Source organism: Pleuronectes platessa, chromosome 10 (assembly GCF_947347685.1).
Source record: "Pleuronectes platessa chromosome 10, fPlePla1.1, whole genome shotgun sequence".
In the NCBI taxonomy this organism is placed as follows: domain Eukaryota; kingdom Metazoa; phylum Chordata; class Actinopteri; order Pleuronectiformes; family Pleuronectidae; genus Pleuronectes; species Pleuronectes platessa.
The window spans coordinates 21,529,294-21,551,468 of record NC_070635.1 but is presented as its reverse complement, the minus strand read 5'-3'; the positions used below and the strand labels follow the sequence as shown (position 1 = coordinate 21,551,468).

Below are 22,175 nucleotides of genomic sequence, written 5' to 3'. Positions count from 1 at the left end.
GAACTTTACATCCCAGCACTGCTGTAATGTGTTGTGTAATGCATCATGGCTCCTACAAATGAGACTTGTATGAGATCAACCAATAGGAGAAACAGAAAAGCATCCACGGAACTGTAAACCAATTTTGTCGGGCTGTACTTTGTAAGTTTACTGACTTTTAAAATTTCCAAATGAGAGAAAAGTCTTTTTTCTTGAATTATCAAATGTGAAAGGGCACAACTCAAACATTTGTTCATCTAATTTCTGTTAATGTAGGAATGATCTACAACATCAGTTCATAGAGGGGTGTCCTTGTTGGATTCCGGGACAGGAACACGACTTCCTCTGCTGCAGCGACACTGAAAATACTCACACACACACACACACTCTCTCTGTGTCAGTGCACCATGGAGAGATCCGCTGTGGTGTCGGGCCGCAGGAGTCCCCCAGTACCAGATTACAACATCTCGACCTCCACCTTGGCCTTCGACCAGCATTTCACCAAGACCACTGAGGGAGTTCTCCTCCAGGCTGAAATAGTAAGTGGGATTTAAAGTTTTGAGGTGTTTAAATAACTACAGACATGATCAGCAGGTCTAAATGTCAAGTTTTACAATACAACTCATGATAATAATTTATTATTGGATCATCTGATCATAAGTTGAGGATCATCATAATTTTAAATATTTATCACAAAAGTATGTCACACTTAAAGACCAGACACAGTGTAATCTCTGTTTAGGTTGTTTCTATTCCACAGCTTCTACAGCACACACACTCTCAGGCCCAGGGGGTCCGTCGCCCGCCCCGCTCACTCGCCCAGAGACACACATTGAGATCAAAGCTCGTTCAAGTGAAGCAGCCGGTCAGGGACGGTGTTCAAAAACCCATCTGATAAATGAAACTTTTCCGAATCCCGTAGGAAGGACAGCAAAAACATCTTTTCGATCTACAAATGCCTTGATCGCGTTTCTCTGTTCCTCTTTCAAAATGAATGCAGGTTTTGCACTAAAAAAGTATTAATCACTATGAAATTTATTTGGGTAATAATAGCATTAATTTATTTTTGTGTTTTTCCTTAAATTGTATTCAATAGATTAAACTAAAACTATGTTTCTATGAAAATAGGAAGTTACCAACCAACACACCAGGCAAAACGACTCTTCCTCCTTTCTCTCCTTCATTGTTTCCCTTCCTTTCCAAAACAGCTCAGGGAAAGTAACAGGACAGCCGGTCTGTCAAATACAGTCTGGCTGGCTGCCATGCAGAGGCTGGGCCGATCTGATTGTAACACTTTTTAATAAGTAGAATGGAATTGAACACTCTAAAGCTACTTATTTCGGAAATTGTACAGCACACTGTAAGATTGAATTATAGGTCATACAGCTATGTTCATAGATATTGAATTTCATAACTTAATATTTCAGTGTAAAAGAAACCGATGTGGTTTCGAAAAGTTGTGATTCACACCGGAAACTGTTTTCTTCCTGTGATATGAAACATGCAGCCGGAATCCTGTGAGACAGGAAGGGTGGATTTGGTGAAGTGCTGCATGGGAGCAAATCGATTTAGTCACTGACCACCACAGCACTTCGATGCAGTGGAGAGGGGAAAGGCTGGATGTGAAAGTGCTCTTTGAACAACATATGAATACAAGAAAAAACTAACAAATTGAAAAACACAAGAAAAAAGTGAAAAAAAATGGAAAAGTCGTCCCTCAACCAGCTCAAATACTACTTTTCATGTCCCACATTGAATGTATCTCCTTTACTGAGAAACTGAGACAAATATTTGCTCAGGTGGTTTGGATAGAAAACTTAATTTTGTGCTTCAGTAAATAATCATCATAAAGCAATGTTTTGTGCCTAATCCCCCTCCTCTCCTCTCCCCTCCTCTCCTCTCTTCCAGGTGTTTGGTATGTTAGTGTGGATTCTCATTGGGGGTACAGAGTATTTTCATCTCTCTGCTCTTTGCTGGGTGATGTTTGTCGCCCTCTCGTGCTGGGTTCTGACAGTTTGCCTGTTTTTAATTTATCTCACTGGAGCTCACAGGAGAATACCACGGGTCCCCTGGACGACACTGGTAACGTACCATGATCTGGGAACAATCTTGACACAATGCATGCCTTGTGATGACAGTGGTCGTATTAACATCCTTTAAGTTCAACAGATATAAGCTATGTCCCAATTCAGGGGCTGTATCCTTTAGAGATTGTGTTTGACCAATGAGACTGTCCAATTTCAATGGCTCCTTCAAACATGGCTGGCAAATGCACCCTTCCATCCCTGAGCGATAAAGGATTCAATAGATAGATCCCTCTCACACCAACCTAAACCAGGATTTGTACTTGAATTTTTTAACTTAATTGTTGCTAAGATGCAAAAAAGGAAATCTACACCAGAAAGTCTAATTTCACGTCCTTAAAAGGATGTAGCCCCTGGATTGGGACAAAGTCATGAACCCACAAACAATATATAGTGTATTTAGCCTACTTAGAAGATTATATACAAGGGAACTGTGCATGCAAATCCTTCTTAAAAGTTTCAAGTTGAAAAACATATCTCTCTTTTATGCATTGTGACACTGTTCTGCTTATTATTGATGAGTTTATATTCTGTTCAGTTTCTCCTTTCTCTTTCTGAAATAACATAGTTACAAATTCTTATTTTGGTCTGGTTAGGGCTCAATACTGTGGAATAATGCTTAGGTCTTATGATGAGTCAGATAAATGAAGCAATGTCTTTATCTAAGATCCAGCACAAGCGTTTTAAACACCAGACAATGCTCATAACAACAAAACAAATCTTCCTTATTGTTCTACAGAAGCCTATTCTCCTGGAAACTATTTCAATATATATCTTGTAATTGTTATCCCGAATACACTGTGATGACAAACATGTATGAAAGATACTGGAGTCAGTGGCAGGCCTTTGTGCTGAATGACACAAAGCTCACATAATGACTCTACAGCCCACCCCAATACAATAAGTTTAATACTATGTGGACGTAAATTCCAGAAAGAAGGCTGGACTGCTTGGTCTTTTTATCTGTAATTCACAGCTTGTGTCTATGTCTCCTCTAGTCCCTGTGTTTCAACTGCAGCGCAGCAGCTCTTTATCTCGCGACAGCAGTAGCAGATGCTCTGACTGTCAACCAGGCCACAAGGGGGCGGCACAACTACAACTGCTGGGTCGCATCTACAGTAAGAGATTTCCTGTCATTATGTTTTCACAATTGTTAGGGCCCGGTCACAAAACATTCACTTACGGCAGCAGGGCAAATCAAAGTGTGTAGTTCACTTAAGTGAACGATATTGGTATGTGTGACCAGAGCCTTTCACCTAATTGATCATATATAAGGATAATATATATCTAATAACATAGCAGTACATTTGTTAGTATTTGTTTTTTCACCACCAAGCTGAATTTATAATATTTTCCTCCCTGTGTTTGTCACCTCTTCTTAACCTCTCACTCCTCCAGTTCTTTGCCTCTCTGACCACACTGTGCTATGCAGGAAGCAGCTACCTGAGTTTCCACGCCTGGAAAACCACAGAGGAGGAGCACTAGTTTAATTAAGTTACCATCAACGAAGGAGGTGCATTACCGAGGAAAGGACATGAAGGGAATATCAGATGACAGGAGATCAAGCTTCAAACAAGATGCTTCAGTTCAATCAAAACTTGATGGGAGACTGTAAATAGGAGAGTATTTGACAGGTAATTCAGTTAAGTTCAGTGAAGACATATATCAATTAAAATATTAGACAAAGAGCTGCTTTCAAAATGTTTGTGCTTAGTGGTGTCACACTGAAGTCATTTACAATCAGCAGTGTTCATGTGTGGAACAAAAGAAAAAGACATTTAAAACAAAGTAAATATTGTTTATATGTGGTGGACAAACAGAGTCAGTTTTTCTTTTGATTATTTGTCATGTAAACTACTTAACAGACGCAGTTAATCAGTGGTTCTTCTTAAGGTTAAGCTTCTATAGCGCAGACCTCCATCAACAGTCTCCTTAAATTCAATCAAAGTGCAGCAAATTTCATACACTTTTAGATATCAGTTCCCTAAATATGCCTTTTTCATCAACAGCCATGAATTGCTTCTGGGAAAATGGCAAATATGTCAAAAAGTGCTAGATCTGGCAAAAATCAAATGTGTTGTGGGATTTGAGTTTAGTATTCTTTGTACCATCCGGCCAACAAACAAACAAAAATTTCCTTGGCAGAGATAACCACAACTGACCAAACAAACAAATGGTGCCCTCATGACCAGATTCAACACATTCAGAATCAGTCACACAAATGGTTAAGTAGAAGATAGAACGTGTTGTTTCGAGTAGTTTATGTGTTAGATCATTTAATCTTCCTTCTAGTGTTGAACAAATGAAGAGACGTTGAAAACATTCTGAAGAAAAAGCTGCAACTCAGCCAGTGGTCAGGCCGTGAGTCTGTAGCTTCAAACTGACCATGTTTAATTGGCTGGTTTGAAAAAAAAAATCTTTTCAAAAAAAATAATATCTTGAAATGGGTAAATGATGATTGAAATAATGTTTGGCTCCTTATTGTTTTGTTGTTAATGGTAGCTTTAGCATTTATAAATCACTGTGGCACTCTGAGAGCTGCTGGTATTTCTTATTGCATCTGCCACACTCCGACACACACTGGCAACGTTGACACTGTTATGTTTTTTTGTCTGTTCCTCAGTGCATGGCTTGACATTGTGAATGAATTAACACACCTTAAGAGCCTAAAAATAAAAATATGTATCAACTAAATTATAAGAGCTATTCAGTCTCTTCCCTCCATAGAAAAAACGTGCAATATAAGTTATATTTTGGAGGGAGAATGGTGATTGGTAAGGGGTATGGATAGGGGAAATGATTACACATTTTAACAGTATTTGCATTCACCCGAATTTAATAAGATTCAAATTGTACATTTCTCCAACCATTAACAATAAGCATGAATGAAAACCATACAGTCCTCTCAATAATCCCCCTCTATCATAACAACTGAATCTTCTCTAAATATATAGGATTTTGATTAAAAGTGAGATACAGTTCTGGTTTGTTTCCTTCAGGGATACTTAGGGCAAAGAGTGTTTAATAAATGCCCCTTTATGTGAAGACTGTGCATGTTGAGTATGAATGCACCACAGAGTCACAGAATGAGTTAATATAGAGCCTTCACCATTAAATCTTAGTTTCTTTACTAATAAAACAATGTTTCATATTCAATTGTCAAATGTATTGCTCCGAAAGTGTGGTGAAATTACCTAGTGCACATTTGTCAACTCATGTTGGTCACTAATTTACAGGTTGATCAGTGACAAGTTTGGATTATTAATCAAACCAATAATTAGTACACCACCACTCAGCTCTGAACTCATTCATTATTCGCTAGTGCTATTGAACCCAGTTGCCCAGTGAGCTCCCAGTGCAGTGATCCCATTGCCATTGTGTCGGCCGCTCAGAATTCGTAGCTCTGATTCCGGGTGAGTCGGGTAGAAGTTGAATGATTTCTGCAACAAAACATTATTATATTAGTGTAATGTTATTGCATGACCACGATTAAACGTATTGATAATTCCAATATCGAAAATAGGTAGAAGACCTGATAAGGCTGGCCAGCTCTCATGGATCGTCCTCTGGAGGTTATGAATATCAGCTGATAGATGTAATTGCTGTGGTATTTACCAGAGACCTGAAACAATAGACAATGTAAACAAACTACCATGGTTTGTTGTTGTAGTTAATACTCAATAAGTTAATACATGATACATGAAAAATTCTGTAATTGTCATTTCAATGAAAATATAAAAAATTTAATCATTGAAATTATCAGAATTTTGTCTTCATTGTTAAGTAGTTGTTTATTTTAGTACCGATGAAATCTCTAACCTGAACAAAGCCCTCTCCATCAAAAAGGGACATCTCAAGCACTGCGCCATATACTCGTCCAAATACTTTAGACCAGATGTATTGATGGCGTACCTGGATACTGCAAGGAAACAGAGGAAATACTCAGTTAACTTAAAATTATGATACATAGAGTCTGAATATCTTACTCAATTAAACAATAAAAGTAGAATAAAGAAAATGCACAGAAAGGAGTGATAAACACTGGTACCATCTTAAGCAATACGAAATGATTGGGGAACAGAGAGTAGAATAATCTATGCTTTACTTTAATAAATGGTCTGTAAGTGGTCTGTATTTATATAACTCTTTTCTAGTCTTAATGACCACTCAAAATGCTTTACATTTCAGCTTTCACCAATTCACACACACATTCATACAGTGCATCTATATGCCACATTTTTTAGGAGGTTCAGTATCTTGCCCAAGGACACTTTGGCATGAGGGATGGGGAACACTAGGATCGATCTGGTTGGAGGATATAATATAACGTATAACTTATAACATCACTATATTGCCATAACTCAGGATTAAAAATGTGTCCTACTTAAATCCTGCGATGAACAATTTTGACAAAATAACATTTTCATAATAACTGAAAGGAAGAAAGACTGACCCAGTGATGTATTGAGATGGGACTTCCCAGACCCTGATCCCTGTGATCCTTCCCTTTCCTGATGAGGAAAAGGCAATCCCAGTACCACCAATGGAACCAGAGTAGGAGTAGTCTGCCGTGTTGGCTGGAGAGGTGCAAAAAAAAGTATGACGTGAGGGACAAACTTCATCTCTTGATTAAACCATCCATATAGAAATATCTTGGATGTAGGATTAGTACAAAGTTCAGTAATTGTGTAAAAAGAATTTCTTACGTTTTACCAGGCAGCTGGCAAAGAGCCCGACGAAGAACAGGAGGGAAAGCATTCTGGTGACAATAAAGAGCAATAGTATCACCTACATTAGTTATGTTTTAACTTCAACTTATTAGAAGCAGTAACTTAACATTATTTTAATCATAATAAATTAAATATAAATTAAATATATAAAATTAGAATCTTTCAAACTGAAATAATTGGGTTCATCCAACTTACCTTCTAGTACCTGTGTGAGCAGACTGAGCAGAGGACGAGCAGACACTGTGACACTGGCATTTAAATACCTTTAGCTACCTACCTTGCTCACCACACAAACAAACAAACATTCCTACTTGATGGCCTGTGATTGGATGACTAGTAGCTGAGATTTTTTTATTTCACAGAAAAGCTTTTGGTTACTGGAATTAAACTTTGAACCAAGAAGAGAATTTTTACAGTCATCTTTAAGTTAATTTTGTTCAGCGGCTTGTTTTTCCTCAAGGATAAATGAAAAAATCCATTGATATGAATCTGTTTATGATTGTTTCAGTAAGTAGAGCTGTTCATTTCCTGATTAACTAATAGAAACCTCATACCAGGGACAGGACCAACAGACTGAAATTTAGTCTGACCAAAAGTTCCAGATCACATGACCCTTGGTTCAATTCTATTGGAATTTGGTTAATTGGGTAAAATGTAAACAACGTAATAAAGACATCCAGACTTTAAGGTCCGAAAACGCCCTCAATTTCACCTTGATGCCTATTTAGTTACTCTGAAGTTTTTTGACCATATAACAGATTATATTTCTAGCAGATGCAGTCTTTGTAATGGAAATGTTGAAATTTGTATTTCTTTCCTTATATTCATAAACAGGGTAAACTCTATCTTCTAATTAAAATCAAGAGATAAGACTTAAAGTTCCATTAGTTGTTTGTTTCATCAGTGGATATTAGCCAGTATAATTCTTGTTGCTGTAAAATGCTACAGATCCCAATAATTTCAAAAGAAATATTTTGGCAATAAAGCAAACAAAAAAAAACATTACAACACCAGATTTGTGAATTATGCTCAAACTTGCCCTCCATAAAATGCTTAACAGCTCTGCCGGAGCTTTTTTCTATTGAATTTAAAGAAAATTCCAAATGAATATAAAGATGTTAAACTTGAAATGTTGTCTTTTCGTGTGCAATGGCATGAACCGTCTCCATACCAATCTGCCTTCTAATTCAACAAATGTCTTTCTGTTGTCTGTCTGTGTGCAACGTATATCTCGCCAACTTGTCAGCTTCCCACTTGTGTATTGTTAACGGTCCATGGAAGTGCAGTTCTGAGTTTGGTTTAGATTTGGACATGAATTTACTCCAAAATTTATTAAAAAATAAATGAACAGGCCTGCGCTCTGTAACAGTCAGTGGGGGGTGGGGCAGTGTGTCCAAGTTAAACATGTCTTCTTCTACGTCCTCTGATAAACTGCAGCGGCGGTCACCAACTGGGTCCCACTGTGGGTCAAAGTCACCACCAGATCATAATGATGATTAGATATTTGTATGTCACTGTTTTGGACACAGACACAGACAGACTGACCCACGATGGTTTTTGATCTCGGTCATAGCAACAACATTGATAGTCACTGACAGTTTCACAATTTGTCCACAGGGTAAAATCACAATGTTTGTTTTGTTGCTGCATTGATTTATATCAAGTTCAATTGCACAGTTTTTTATTTTACTGTTTGTGAACTTGGGTCTGAAGATTACTAAACAGACCAGTGAAATAGCCGAAATGCAATGTATGAAAAAAATAACAACCGTTCAATAAATCATTCAAAACAAAGTCAGTTTCATTTCATGAAAACTATTATAATGACTCACTAATAACAATTATTCTTATTAATCACGATATGGAAAGTAAGGAAAAACAGAGATCACAGGGTTTTACATTACTTTACATGTCATTTTGCTGACACCCTTGTCCAAAGCGACTTACAATTAGTACACTCAACTTCTATGATGGGCCATCTAGGGGTTCAATATCTTGTTCAGTATCTGCCATGCAGATGGAGAAGAGTGGGGATTGATACGGCAACCTCTTGTTGGAGAACGACCACTCTACCCACCGGCCTTTTACACATGTTACTGGTCGATACAAGTAATACAATTAACTCGAAAGTTCATCCACCTTCTTACAGTTCATAGAAATTGTCCTCCTGTGGACAAGTGACATTCTTCAGAGCTACATAAAACCAGGAAGTAACACAAAAGAAATGCTCCTCATGATTGCTTTAACTGGTTCTACTGGAGTCACCTGGAGTCCTGGCCGACATGTATCACTTGTACTTCTCCGCACCCTTTACCAAAAATAGTTGGACATGAGACACAGAGAGAGGAGGGAGGAGATTTGATTCATGATAATTCTAGACTTCCTTGTGAGCACTTCAGAAAATCCCCTGCCAGGTGGCCTATGTGGATTGAATTCTGACATTGTTTTCTTTTAGTGTGTTTTTAATCACACTCTACCTACTTTTAATTGGGGTCATGCTTTCCCATTCAGGATGGTTAATGATTTCTTAATGCCAAACCTCAGACATATCATAAATTTACGTCTCAGAGATTGGCTGATGCTGCATTTTTTAGCTGCAGTCATTGCTGTCAAAGCATCTGTTAACAAAGAGCAGCCTACTGCTCTGTGACCACAGTTGACCTACAGAGGTGGCTGGTCCATCATCGTGAAAAATAGTCATGAAGGACCCGACCAGCAGGAGAGGGGGTTGGAGACTTAAAATCACATTTTTAGAAATGTTCCAAAGACAAAAGTGTGGATTGAGACCACATCAGAAAAGACATTTCTGGCCCAAAGTCAAACCTGTCAAACTGTTGAGGAAGAAAATCATCATTAATAAATTCCTCAGATGTTGCAGTTTGTGTTTCCTGAACACCTGAAAAATAGCCTCTTCTTTTACATGCTGCTATTCCAACACTGGTGTGTGTGATTGATTAAAGTTTTTTCCATTGTCTGATAGTGATTTTTTCATTCCTGACTTTTTTATGAGTCCATTCTTCTCTGGGGAAAATCAGTTTGACAAATGTTGGTATTCGTAGTTACCATGTGTGTGAATGGGTGCATCAGCCCCACACTGTCAAACTGGACACAAGTATCTCAGGTTGAGGAGAGAGAGAGAGAAAAGGAGGTGTTGAGCTGCAGGAAAGGTCAGAATATGGGTCAGTGCAGTTTCGGTCTAGTCTAATATAAATTTTGACTTTCGGCTTACACACCTATTGTTATCCTGTGCTTCAAGAATGTGGCAAAAAACATTCCATTCAAATGGAGTAGTGAAGTATTTAAATGGAAGCAGATAAATTAGTTACTGGAAACATTGGCTGTCATTGTGAGTGGATTCCCATAAGTGAGGGAGGTGAACTGGACTTTCTTGTTTGTTACACAATGCCGCCCCATTGATTGATGACAGCTATAAAAATAGTTTGTCTTGCCTTAGGACTCAAACCTTTGAGCGCTACCTCATAACAACAAGGCAAGAAAATTCAGGTCAAAAAAATATTTAATATATGTTCAATGTTCAAGACACTTATAGGATTTCAACAACACAAAATGAAACCTTAAAAGCAAACAACTATGAATATAAAATATAAATCATAATCATACATTAAAAGCAGGTCTAATTGGATTTAACTGATGTTTTGAAGGTGGACAGTTCAGTGCAGTGTCTGATTTGTTTCTGTGAGGAGAGTTCCAGAGGGACGGGGCCGCTACAGAATAGGTTCTGTCTCCCCAGGTCTGGTGCTTGATCCTGAAGGGAGGAGAGAGGAGGTCAGAGGAGTGGAGCCCATAAAAAACTGACTGCCCCATTTTTAGATCTCTCGATGTTTTAGAAAATCCAGTGGAAAAGAGTTTAAAGCACTGGCTGAGCTCAATTGTCACCATATAACATTTGATTCAGAGCAAATAATGGAAACTGGAAAAAAAGGCAAAATCCCAAGCTGTGTAAATTATTATCTTAAGAGTAAAGGAACTTCTGATGATCACCAAAGCACTTTACATTACAGTTTTTGCATTCACGCCTTCACACAGTAAGTGCATCTCTGTGCATTCCACTGCCGATCTTACAACCGCTCTACTGCCAGCTGCCCTACATGATCCCTTTCCATCCACTTCTAGCTGCTTCTTCTTCGATTTAAACTTGTTGTTGTGATGTTTACCTTCAATTATAACAACATTCAGTGGTTTTGAAATAGGTCATATACCAAAATGAAAAAATTATATATTAGAATAATATTTGTAATTTATTTATTCATTATTGTAATAATTTGAGCAGTCTCACAATGTGAACAGAATGAACACATGCGTTCAACTATAATCAACAATAAATTCTAGGGATAATGATTTAAAATTATAAACAGCTGCGGAGATTTTTGTTTACCGTCAAGAGAAGTGTTGGATTCAGCCGAGTCTTTTTGGTTTTCTTTGTAGTTTTGGCCTCATCCTGCCTGAGGTCTATTTAAGGCTGCTCTGCAGTGGTGACAGGAGCTGGTGGAACGCAGTGTCTGCTGGGTCACAGACAAAGACCCTCTCTCTCCAGGACTGCAGCAAAAACAGTTCACAGATCTTTTAAGAAGCCACATTACTGCTGTTTTTTAAAAGTCGGCTACAAAGCAGTCGATCTCCCGTACCAGGACGTGTGGAGCATAGTACTGTCTCACAGTTTCCAAGATTGACAGGACCACATTGTCTCTGGTGGAGGGGGAGAAGGGAAGGCAGAACCTGAGACAACCACACGTCAACCACTTTTGTCTGTACAGCAGCCAGAACACCGAGCTGCTGGGATTGCATGTTGAAGCAGGTATTCTTAGGAGCCAGCCATTAGCCCTGCAGGGCTTTACAGGCACGGCCTCTAGGACCACCTCTCGTCTCCGGTTAATGTTCTATTAGGATGCTGGCACACTGCAGATCTTGGGAATTCTGTGGTTATTTTCTTTCAGTTTCTTTTGGATACAGGTTAGTTAGTTGGTATTATAGTTAGTTTTGCTTGTTGTTTTGGCTGTGCTCTTCCTGACACCTCTTCTATCTGATTGATACGATAAATTGCTTTTGTTCGGAGTGCAATTTGCTGTGGCACTGGTCATCCTTGAGGGTGGGGAAAGAGGGGGCGTAACACACCACTCCAACAGGAAGTTTACTTCAGTTGACTGAATGAACTTAAACAAACTAAAACATTCCATTGTTCATGTATCTCTTCTCCGAAATGTGACACTGCTGTTACAAACGGTTGTCACTCCCGCTTCATCACTCTGGGTGTGTTACAGCCGTAACCGCCCCCTGTCTATGTCAGTGTGCGTTGTGTCTCTCTGTGTCTCTGTCTCTGTATCCGGTGGAATCCTGGCAGCTGGTGGAGACAAGGGTCCGGATTGGAGCGGCATCAACACCAAGCCTCCCATCATGATGAAGCACTTAAGGCTGGCGATATAACTTCTGTCCAGCTGGTCAGTCAGGGAAGCTGCATTTGTGTGTGTGAACACCTCGCAACTGTAGCTCTGTATTTATACAGCTCCTGCTGTTGTTTTAAGAAGCACTGGTTACTGTTTCCTGAGAGTTTTGCCAGTTAGTTTCATACTCTTATTGTTGTTTGCACAACCCTGTTTAAATCGATGTAAAATATAAATTACACAGTCAAGTCAAGTCATACATTTTTTATGAAGCAGAAATCCAACCCTGTGTCTTCTATCTCATCGTGTTGTATGCTTGTGATGACATCATTAGGTTTTGTTATGTGTGATGCAAAAAGGGCGGCATCTCAAAATTGAAATGTTTCATCGTTTCTGGTGTTTGGATCATTATATTTTATGTTTTAACTTTGTAAAATGCAATGAGAGAACATCAGGCATTTTATTTTATTTATAACACAATTATGACAATTTCTTTAAATCAGGATGTCATTTCTTAACAATAAATGACATCCACATGTAAGCAAAGTTACCAGGGTGAACACTGGCGGACAATTTCTATTACTGAGTTAAAAGGTTCGAAATGGAAGGTGATTGATTCTTTGCCTCATTTACTGTGTCATGTCATTCCTCACCTCTCCAGCAAAGGGAGCCATTGAGCTCCTGAAGATGCTTTCTGCTCATGTGCCATGAAAGGCACATGAGGGCCCCTCCACTCATTGGTTCTGTATTTTTCTCTGATGTCACTCGTGTCATTGCTGATTACCTGACATGACATCATTATGAAAGTGTTACTGAAAGACATCAGCATGAGGAATGACACTCAAACAGTTCAATGAAAAAGTTGACTTTGTTCAAATGATCACATTCCCAACTGTTGATACAGAATGTGTTATGAAACCATTTGTGTTATGAAACCACCAACTGTGAGCACGCTCCACAGTTTTAGCAGTGAGCACTGGTTTCATAATGGTTTCATGTAAAAAGAAATAAAAGTCTACACTGAAACCTCACATTGTCCCTGATAAGAACAAGTTATGGAACTACTATATCGCATCTCCCCCAATCACCAGCATCAGATAACACCAGCAGCATTAGAGACTCATGTGTCCTCTGTGTGCGGTCACGTGCACAGCTCCACACTGCTGCAATCAGACTTATTATTAGTCAGAGGGAAAGTCATGGGACAGGCATGGGATTAGAGAGAGAGAGAGAGAGAGAGAGAGAGAGAGAGAGAGAGAGAGAGAGAGAGAGAGAGAGAGAGAGAGAGAGAGAGAGAGAGAGAGAGAGACTTTACTGTATACTGACTGAGTCCACATTCAATGTTACAATGGACATTTTCTTATTCATGGTGGTGACTCCAAATTATAGTGTTAGGTTCAAGTTTTTGATGCAACAAAATGATGTGTGCATACATGAAGTGGTATCTAGTAGGGAAAGCAAACAAACAAAGAACATAAGACAACCCCCAGAAGCTGATATGATGAACTACATCTCATGTGGAGATGGTAGCTGGTTGTGTGTTCAGGCTGAATAAATAGCAGAAAATAGTATTGTATGGTGTTGTGAACCTAGTATAACACGTATAATGCAAGCAATTATCTCACAGGCATTTTGTGTCGTTTTTGAAATTGTATTTACAAATTAAATGCATAAAAACTTTGCAAATATGTGCTCAATCCCAAAAATAACCAGCTAGAGTAACAGTGGAGTTAATTAAACAGGCATGTAGACAAAATATGTGTCAGAGAGAATACAAATGTATATACCTACATCAAGTTCAAAATGATAAACAGCATTCATATAAAGGAAAGGAAATAAAAGAAGAAGGGGAGGGTCGTTTCTTATTGTTCATTATAAATCTGATAATGCATATTTGGACGGTTGTGTTGCTTATGTGGTGTCTAAAGTCATCATACATTCCTCGGATTCCAAGGGAAATGCACTGAAATCGTGAAACGGTGTGAATTCCCACTTTCCTCATTGACAGTGAACGCATCCCGAGAGCTGCCGTCGGATTAGTGCTGTGGACACGTGACGTCACGGCCGGGCTGGGTCTACTGCTAATTGTGGCAGAGGAATAAAAAATGTGATGTGAGGAGGGGGCGCAGACAGAGACAAACACTGTGGAGTCCAGCAGCTTCAGGGTCAAGTAAGAGCTTTATGTGCACGTGACGTCAACCTCACTACAGACCATAATATGCAGGCTGGAGTTATTAGCGCGGATTAATTTGTTTGTTTACCAGGTCTATTATGATGCGTGTTGGTGTCAGTTGATGGGTGAAACCCTGTGTCAGGAGACTGTGTTAGTCCTGCGATAGTCCTGTGCTAGTCCTGTGTCAGTGCTGTGTCAGGAGCCTCTGTTAGTTCTGTTCTGTGTCCTGTTAGCAGCCTAAGGTCCAATGTGCTTTATTCCGCCTCACCTAAACTGTGCGTTATGCCATGAAATCACGTGATGAGCTGTTTTCTCTGTGTTCAGCTCGAGACGCTTTGACTTGGTGGCCACGCAGTTAAGCTGTTTTTACCTGAACACAGTGCTCTCATCAGGTCACACCAGCATCAGGTCTTATCACCTCAGAAAACAAAGGCAAAATCATTATGGGAATTTGCTCCAGTTAAATATGATTTAAAAACAACAAAAGCCTTAAGAGGTGACAAAGACTTTTCACCTCACTCTTGTTCAGGATGACACCCACCGTCTGCATGTCAAAATTAAAGGGAAAGTCAGCTCCATTTGCATTCTGGTATTAATAATTTGCCTTAATCACATTTTATTCATTAAAACCACTAAAGTGTTTGTCAGACTGACCCTGAGTGTTTGTATTTAAAGGTTTAAGCGTCTGTACGTAAGAATTTAAAAGAAAATTTAAGGTAAAGTCAAGTCCACTTTATTATTGCATCCATAACTTACATACAAACAACCGTACCGCAACACCACAAATTGACGTGCATCAATTCTAAAGCTGCATCTGACTCTGCTTTCACAAACTACAAACTCACCCACTCACTCACGGTGATACCTGTGGAGGATCTCGGCTGTTTTCTTTCATTGGCTCTAACTTAGACATTTGCATTCACTCATTGAGCTCCTCTGGAGAAGGGCCGGATATACCCCTGCTGCTGCTGCTGTTGTTTTTTGTTGCTGTCCTCCATCATTGCTTTAAATATTTAATAGCTGTATGTGTCTTGTGTTTAAAAAGATAAGACAAGAAAATCTTAGATATGATAAGATGTACCTTTTTTTAAATTGACATTTTTATTTAAACACAAATACATTTAAAAAAGGGATTTTGGGAGATTGAATCACGGAAATGTTCAAATGATATAATTTAACTTTTGTGTTGTGCTGTGTTTAGCTTGTGTGTAGAGAGCGTTCGTACGTGTGACAGGCCAGCGGGGTACAACCAGGATGTCGTCAATGAGAGGAGACAGCAGCTGGTCCCAGCCACGGGACATGAGCAGCCTCATCCAGGCGTGCAGTTTCAACATCCAGAGGATCAACCAAAACTGTGAGCAACACAACAATGTGTTCAAACCGCTACACATTAATTATTTCCCCCAAACAGCTGCATGTTAACTGACTTGGGTTCCTTCTCTCTGCAGCCGGTCAGATCAAAAGTCTCCTCTACCAACTGGGGACGAGCGAGGAGACCTCAGAGCTGCAGGAGAGACTGTGAGTGCTTGTCTGGCATTAACAGTATCCCATGCATGTTATCATCATTTGACACAGTTTGTCAGCACTGCAATAACTCAAAAGTTCAGTCTAAGCATTTGTTTGTGCTCCCCCTGCAGCCAACAGCTCCAGCACTACACCAACCAGTTGGCTAAAGAAACCAACAAACATCTGAAGGAGCTGGGAGCACTGCCCCCGCCACTGTCTCCATCCGAGCAGGTCAGGGTAGCAGCTTGTTTAACTCACTATCACTCAGGCTACATGTTCATGTAAATTACATTTTGAATTAACATGCATGTTGTTGTGGAACATCTGCTGGTCAAAGGTCAACTCATCAGTGAAGAAAGGGCTCAGGAGCCCTTTGGTGTCTTAAGCTGAAATAGGTATTAAAAGTTGGCCAAGGAAAAAATCAGAACCCAGCAATACAACAACTGTGCATGATGTCCTCTCATATTCTGAAGTCTCATTTCCTGTGGTCATACTTTAAACCCTTACAGATAATGTAATGCTTACTCAGTCTCATATCTCTGTCTTGTTTCTTCCCGAAACAAGACAGCCAGCTCCGCTATGCCCCAGAGAGAGGACAGGAGACAGTGAAAAATCCATAACACATGTCATTCCACAACCATGATCATGAATTTGCTGTTTTAACTGTCTCAACTTTAGACTTATAAACAACTACAGTAGCCAGCATATGAAGCCATATGTTTGCTATTTATACAAAGATGATTCATGGATTGCTTTTGTTGAGGGTTCCAGCTCAGGTTAATGCACCACAAAATAACACAAGCACCTATAAATAATTTGCCATCGAATTAAAAGGCATTAAGTCTGAAAACACAAAAAGGAACAGGAGTATACACTTGAGTCCATGCCCATACAAATGAAACATCTGTGCTCACAAAAAGAGACTAGCTTACTGATTTTACAGTGAAGAAAGAAATGTGTGTGTTTTGTACATCAGGAGGTGCTGAAACACAGGGAGTGGGAAGGGTCAGGTGAGGGCAAAGGTTATGGAATACTTCTAAAAATAATCCACAGCTCCTGGTGCACATCAGACAACCTTGGTGTCAGCTGGTGAAACGAGACAATACTGAGCAAAACTGTCGTGACAATTAAATCTGAGTTATTTTCTTTGAATGATCACAGTAATCATTCCCTTGTCTGTCCGTCTGTCTCTTGTTACAATGGGAGCACATTCAATTCGTTATATTCTCACCATGAAAAGTAAACGGACTGAGTGACGTGCACCATGATGTCCTCTGCTCTGTTTCAGAACCATGGACAGCGCCACACCTGTAAAGTTCCATACAGAATAAACAGAGAAGGCTAAAATCCTCCACATGCACATGTCACGCCCACAAAAATGGGACTTGCAAACTTTGAAAGTCCACCTGCTTAACTGTTGGACATACAGTATTCGTGCAACAAAATATGATCTATTTATTTAAACATTTAGAATAAATGTTAATGTTGAATAACATGTTAATTACACAATATGAATTTAGACATTTAAAAGTGAGATATTTTAAAACTAGTTAAGCTTTACTTTTTCTTTAGTCCCCTGGATTAGTGGATGTCTGTGGTACATTTATTTAAAGAACTCACTGGGGGGAATTTATGATAAAAATGCAAACAATGATATTTAAATTGTTTAAATACCTATAATGCATATGATAATCTAACTCAGTTTTGCTCGTTCACAGCTTTGAAACAATCAGAAAAGTTAGATCAACGTTTTGTTTTGGACTCACAACTATGTCTATATGTATTTGTGCCTTGGGACTCTGCTCTGTCCAGAAAGAGACAGCAGACCTAAGGTCATGATCCTGCTCTCTTAATAGTAATCAGGTAGTGACCCTGCAGCTTCCTCTACAGGTTTCTGGAGCTCTGGGAAAAATGTGCGCATTTGGGTGTCCGACATGAGAAGGTAAAAGAAAGAACATTGAACCAGTCTTTATTGTTTCCTTTCTTCTTTCTTCCAGAGGCAGCAGAAACTGCAGAGGGAACGCCTGATGAATGATTTCTCTGCAGCCCTCAACAATTTCCAGGTGGGGCAGCGGAAGGTGGCTGAGAAAGAGAAGGAGACAGTGGCCAGAGCTCGAGCCGGATCCAGAGTCATGGTGAACGAATACCAGACTTTACATTGAATACAATGGCTTAGACTTAACCGCCAGTAACATTATACACACAGAGATGACTTGAATTACTCCCGTTATATATGAATGTGTGATTGATAAGTGACGCAGGCTGATGCTGATGAAACCTTATTGTGTCTGTCTTCAGGGAGATGGAGTGAATGTGAATGACCAGCTGGTGACATTTGAAAAGTAAGTTTCATAAGTGTTTTTTAAATTACTTTACACTCACACACAATCTCATCGGCCATTTTGTTCTCTGTTCAGTTTGTTTCTTTAAGTTCTTTGATAAACTGCAAAGTTCAAGCTATTTTTAAAGAATCAGTCCACAGTGAAACAGTTCTGTGGAAAGTATTTTCACTGTATCCAAGTATAATAATGAGACATTATAATCCAGAGCATGGTGACACTATCAATATGAACAGCTATTAGCATATTGTAGAAATATTAGCAGAATAAAGCCAAAAATATGTGTAAGGTCATTCAGAAACATTCAGTATCATTACACAGTTTGTCCAATAGAGGATACTGTTAAACTTAACACCTAAATAATGTTTCTACTTCATATGTCTCGGTCAAAATTCTTTAATAACCAAACCTTAGTCATCTTAATGAAAATGATTATGAGTGAAAATAATGTGTTAATTTGGAATACATTGTTATTGCACTTATAGAATGAGCCTCAAACATCCTTTATTGGTCAGAAATTGTAGAACGTAACTCTCAAGAGTCGCCGATCAAGCCTTAATGATCAAATCAGGTGGTTGTTTCCAGACATCACAGCATAAACAGAGCCAGTCGATATTTTTAAAATTTATGAATTAACGCAAAGTTTCAAATGCATTTTGATCTGTATTGTTATATATATCATGATATGATGATTATTATTATTGTATTGTTCAGGGATGACGAATGGGGTCCAGACCAGACTCAGACTGAGGAGCCCGCCATCACAGAGGAGGACCTGGAGCTCATCAAGGAGAGGGAGACAAACATCAAACAGCTGGAGGTATAAACCTGAAACTACATGATGTCCCACAGAGAGAGGGACGCTGTCACACTGTCACTGCGTAGTTCTCCTCATGTAGTCCCTTCTGTCCCACTGTCCAGGCCGACATTATGGACGTGAACCAGATCTTTAAGGACCTGGCAGTGATGATCCACGACCAGGGAGATATGATCGGTATGTAAAAGAAAACTCGGGTTAGCCCTGAGTCTTACACAACTGTGTATGTGTGTTAACACTGAGGCTCCTGTGTTTCCATTGACAGACAGCATCGAGGCCAATGTGGAGAGCGCTGAGGTTCATGTCGACAGAGGAGCAGTGCAGCTGCAGAAGGCAGCCTACTACAAGGTAAGATAGAGGGTCTGGACAACACAATGGAAAAACTACATGTAAAGATTAATCACATTTTTAAAAAGCCTGCTGCAGATGTAGGGCATAATAAACTAAATAATACACAATGACGAGCCAGTTTGCAACTATCAGAAGACTAATTGAGCAGCAAAGCCACTAAGAACGTTTTCACCACTGGTTATTTCTATCTTTATGTCTCCATTTTGATGTATTAACTAGTTCAGTGTCAGTCGTGAGAGTTTTTTGAGCTGACCCTAACCCTAACCCTGAGTAAATGTAACTTTTACTGAGTAAAGAAAATTATATATATAAATATTTAACTTTTTTTCTAATTTCCAAACCCTTGCTCAGTCAAATTCACCCACACATTGTTGGTTTTGGATCTTTTCATGTGATTTATTTTTACCCATAAGAAAGTGATACAACATCATCATTCGTCGATTAATAAAGTTTGATATGATGTTTTGTCCTCTATCCTCTATGTTCCAAAGTGATGTAAAACAGCATAGTCCCATCTTCTTCACTCACTCTGACATGATATTTGTTGTGTGCAGAGGAAATCTCGTAAGAGGATGTGCATGCTGGCCATGGTGCTGACGCTTGTGCTCACCATCCTCATCATCATCATCTGGCAGGCCATCAAATGAGAGGAGAGGCACAACCAGATGACACCTTCAGACAACTTCCTCTGTGTGTGTGTATTTATGTGGGAGGACGACTGAGTGGGAAGAAGAGTTGGTTCGTTATATTTTATGTCTTTGGAGGTTAACAGCAACATGTTAGGAACTAAACTGCAAATATATTTTGTGATGCTGTTGAACATTTTTTATCGTTTGTTTTTTTAAGTCAAAAACTGACACATGTTCTTCCTCCTGTTGTTTGGGCAGTACAGCTGTTCTACTTCTAACTCCACTGCTACTGCGAATAGTACAGATGATAATGGGATGGGGATTTTGCAGAATGGAGGAGGGGGATGATTGGTGTGTGTGTGTGTGTGTGTGTGTTGACAAAATAAAGCTATTTGTTTTTATGCATGCACAATACAAACCCTGTATCCCTAAACCAAAAGTAACATTCTCTTCAGTGTAACTTTTATCACTACAGTCCCAGCTTGGATTATTATGACCAATGTTGCACAATTTTGTACAGAGAAAGTCCATCTTGTCTTGTTTGAGTGTGGAGTGTAGTAAGTAGTGTCTTACTCATGATAATGTTGAAAGAAATATGGTGAATTTGTGTCTTCAGTAAAACAGGTTGTTTCACTGCTCGTGCTCAGCAGAAAGAGAATTAAATACAGATCCACCTGATGATGTACTGCTGGTGTCATGTCTCCTTTCGTCCACCAGGTGGGGAGCTAAGCATGATGGGAGAAGGATCAACACCACAGACAGGAGTTTACCTGAAACTGTAAATGAGCAGCCCTGGGATTTACACTTTAGTGTACTGAAGTGAGACCACCATAGTGGAAACAAACCACATACAAATACATTTAGCCATTTCCAGCAACATCTGCTAAATATACATCAAGAGTGAAAACGAGAAAATAAAACGCTTAAAATAGACATTAGAACTAGAAGAAAGCACACATTAAAAAAAATATGATACAATTTGTTTTGTGCCAGGTGTATACTGGTCAAGTTTTTTTAATTTGATTATTGTGCTGGAATAAAAACAAAAAATATTTCTATGTGTAATGTAATGGTTTCAAACACAATAACAAGAGCTTCAATTCTAAAGAGTCAGTGTACCAAAGAGCAAAACCTGCAGCATCCAGCATCTACCCATACACTGGATAGTTTATGATGCTCACAGTATTAAAATGGCATAAATATCATTATTGATAGAAAAATCTGTTTCCTTAAAATCTCCCTTTTAATCTACAGAGAGTTGTCAATAACTTACATCCAAACTATTAAAGTAGCAGTGCAAAATGTATATGTCTGTGTATATGTCGAGAGTAAAGGGATGTTGGACTTGCACCACAAACATGTGATCCATGACTCTCCTCCTGTCTGAGTCTGTCCTGTGACAGACTGGTGACCTGATCAAGGTGTTCCTCCGTCTGTCGCCCACTGTGTTTCCAGCAGTGTGTTCTACCAGAGCACCTACAATACCTTTTTGTTGCCAAAGTAACAGTCCGGCCAATTTTTTACAATGAGAACTTTGTAAATAAATAATACAAGTTTTTTTGGGGTAGTAATGGATCATTCTCTACAGATGAGAGATGGATATAGAGTTATATAGCTGTTTCATTAAAATGTGTAAAAATGTTAATTTATCATCAGCAATATGCTGCTGGCCTGAACAATACTAAAGGTAAGGAAAAGTATGTTTTTGTTATTTGAAACCTCTTTCAATTTATTGTTTATTTGCAATAGCAGTGCTACTATTTCAACCACTTACAGTAGAACAGGTAATTCTACTGAACATTAAAACAAAGACAACATACTTCAGATAAAAAAATACACCTGAGCCTTGTTTGTGCAGCACAAACTGTAGTCATGACAGTGCTTCTTGTGCTTTTAGGACAACTCATCACATGGACTATTTGATTGCGAGTGAAATCAGGCCTCAAGTGCACTTGTAGCCACTGAAGTGATGTAATAATAGACTGGTACAGTAATAGTGATGTGGACTTACTTTGCTGATTGAGATCCAACAGTATCCAATTATAAACTGAACTTTGTAGTGTTTTCTGAGTGCCTCATTATTGTACTGGAGACATTTAGCTGACGTTCTCAGAGTTAAGTCAAGATGTTCAAATGGTGGGTGGATTTTGTCTGAATGAGACACTTGG

General features: G+C 39.0%; 3 protein-coding genes across 4 annotated transcripts; 2 read left to right on the top strand and 1 right to left on the bottom strand.

Moving 5' to 3' along the window:
* The first annotated feature begins 359 nt into the window (after nucleotides 1–359).
* On the top strand, nucleotides 360–5,205 carry LOC128448824 (CKLF-like MARVEL transmembrane domain-containing protein 8). The gene is made up of 4 exons (XM_053431616.1): nucleotides 360–518; nucleotides 1,888–2,061; nucleotides 3,062–3,181; nucleotides 3,462–5,205. Exons 1-4 carry the CDS (start codon nucleotides 387–389, stop codon nucleotides 3,546–3,548), a joined length of 513 nt encoding a protein of 170 aa, XP_053287591.1. The 5' UTR covers nucleotides 360–386; the 3' UTR covers nucleotides 3,549–5,205.
* Nucleotides 4,882–7,096, bottom strand: LOC128448825 (zymogen granule membrane protein 16). Its single transcript, XM_053431617.1, has 6 exons — nucleotides 6,989–7,096; nucleotides 6,770–6,822; nucleotides 6,517–6,640; nucleotides 5,883–5,982; nucleotides 5,596–5,685; nucleotides 4,882–5,503 (listed from the first exon to the last, which is right to left on the bottom strand). Exons 2-6 carry the CDS (start codon nucleotides 6,819–6,821, stop codon nucleotides 5,375–5,377), a joined length of 495 nt encoding a protein of 164 aa, XP_053287592.1. The 5' UTR covers nucleotide 6,822; nucleotides 6,989–7,096; the 3' UTR covers nucleotides 4,882–5,374.
* A 4,961-nt stretch (nucleotides 7,097–12,057) lies between these two features.
* Nucleotides 12,058–20,692, top strand: stx12l (syntaxin 12, like). Of its 2 annotated transcripts, none has more exons than XM_053432798.1 (10): nucleotides 12,058–12,249; nucleotides 15,567–15,719; nucleotides 15,814–15,883; nucleotides 16,003–16,102; nucleotides 17,869–18,006; nucleotides 18,170–18,213; nucleotides 18,925–19,030; nucleotides 19,132–19,204; nucleotides 19,293–19,375; nucleotides 19,933–20,692. In XM_053432798.1, the coding sequence occupies exons 2-10, from the start codon at nucleotides 15,620–15,622 to the stop codon at nucleotides 20,023–20,025; spliced, it is 807 nt and encodes a 268-aa protein (XP_053288773.1). In that variant the 5' UTR covers nucleotides 12,058–12,249; nucleotides 15,567–15,619; the 3' UTR covers nucleotides 20,026–20,692. The 2 variants fall into 2 exon arrangements, with proteins under 2 accessions (XP_053288773.1, XP_053288772.1); XM_053432797.1 differs by lacking the exon at nucleotides 12,058–12,249 and adding an exon at nucleotides 14,198–14,362.
* Nucleotides 20,693–22,175: the final 1,483 nt, after the last annotated feature.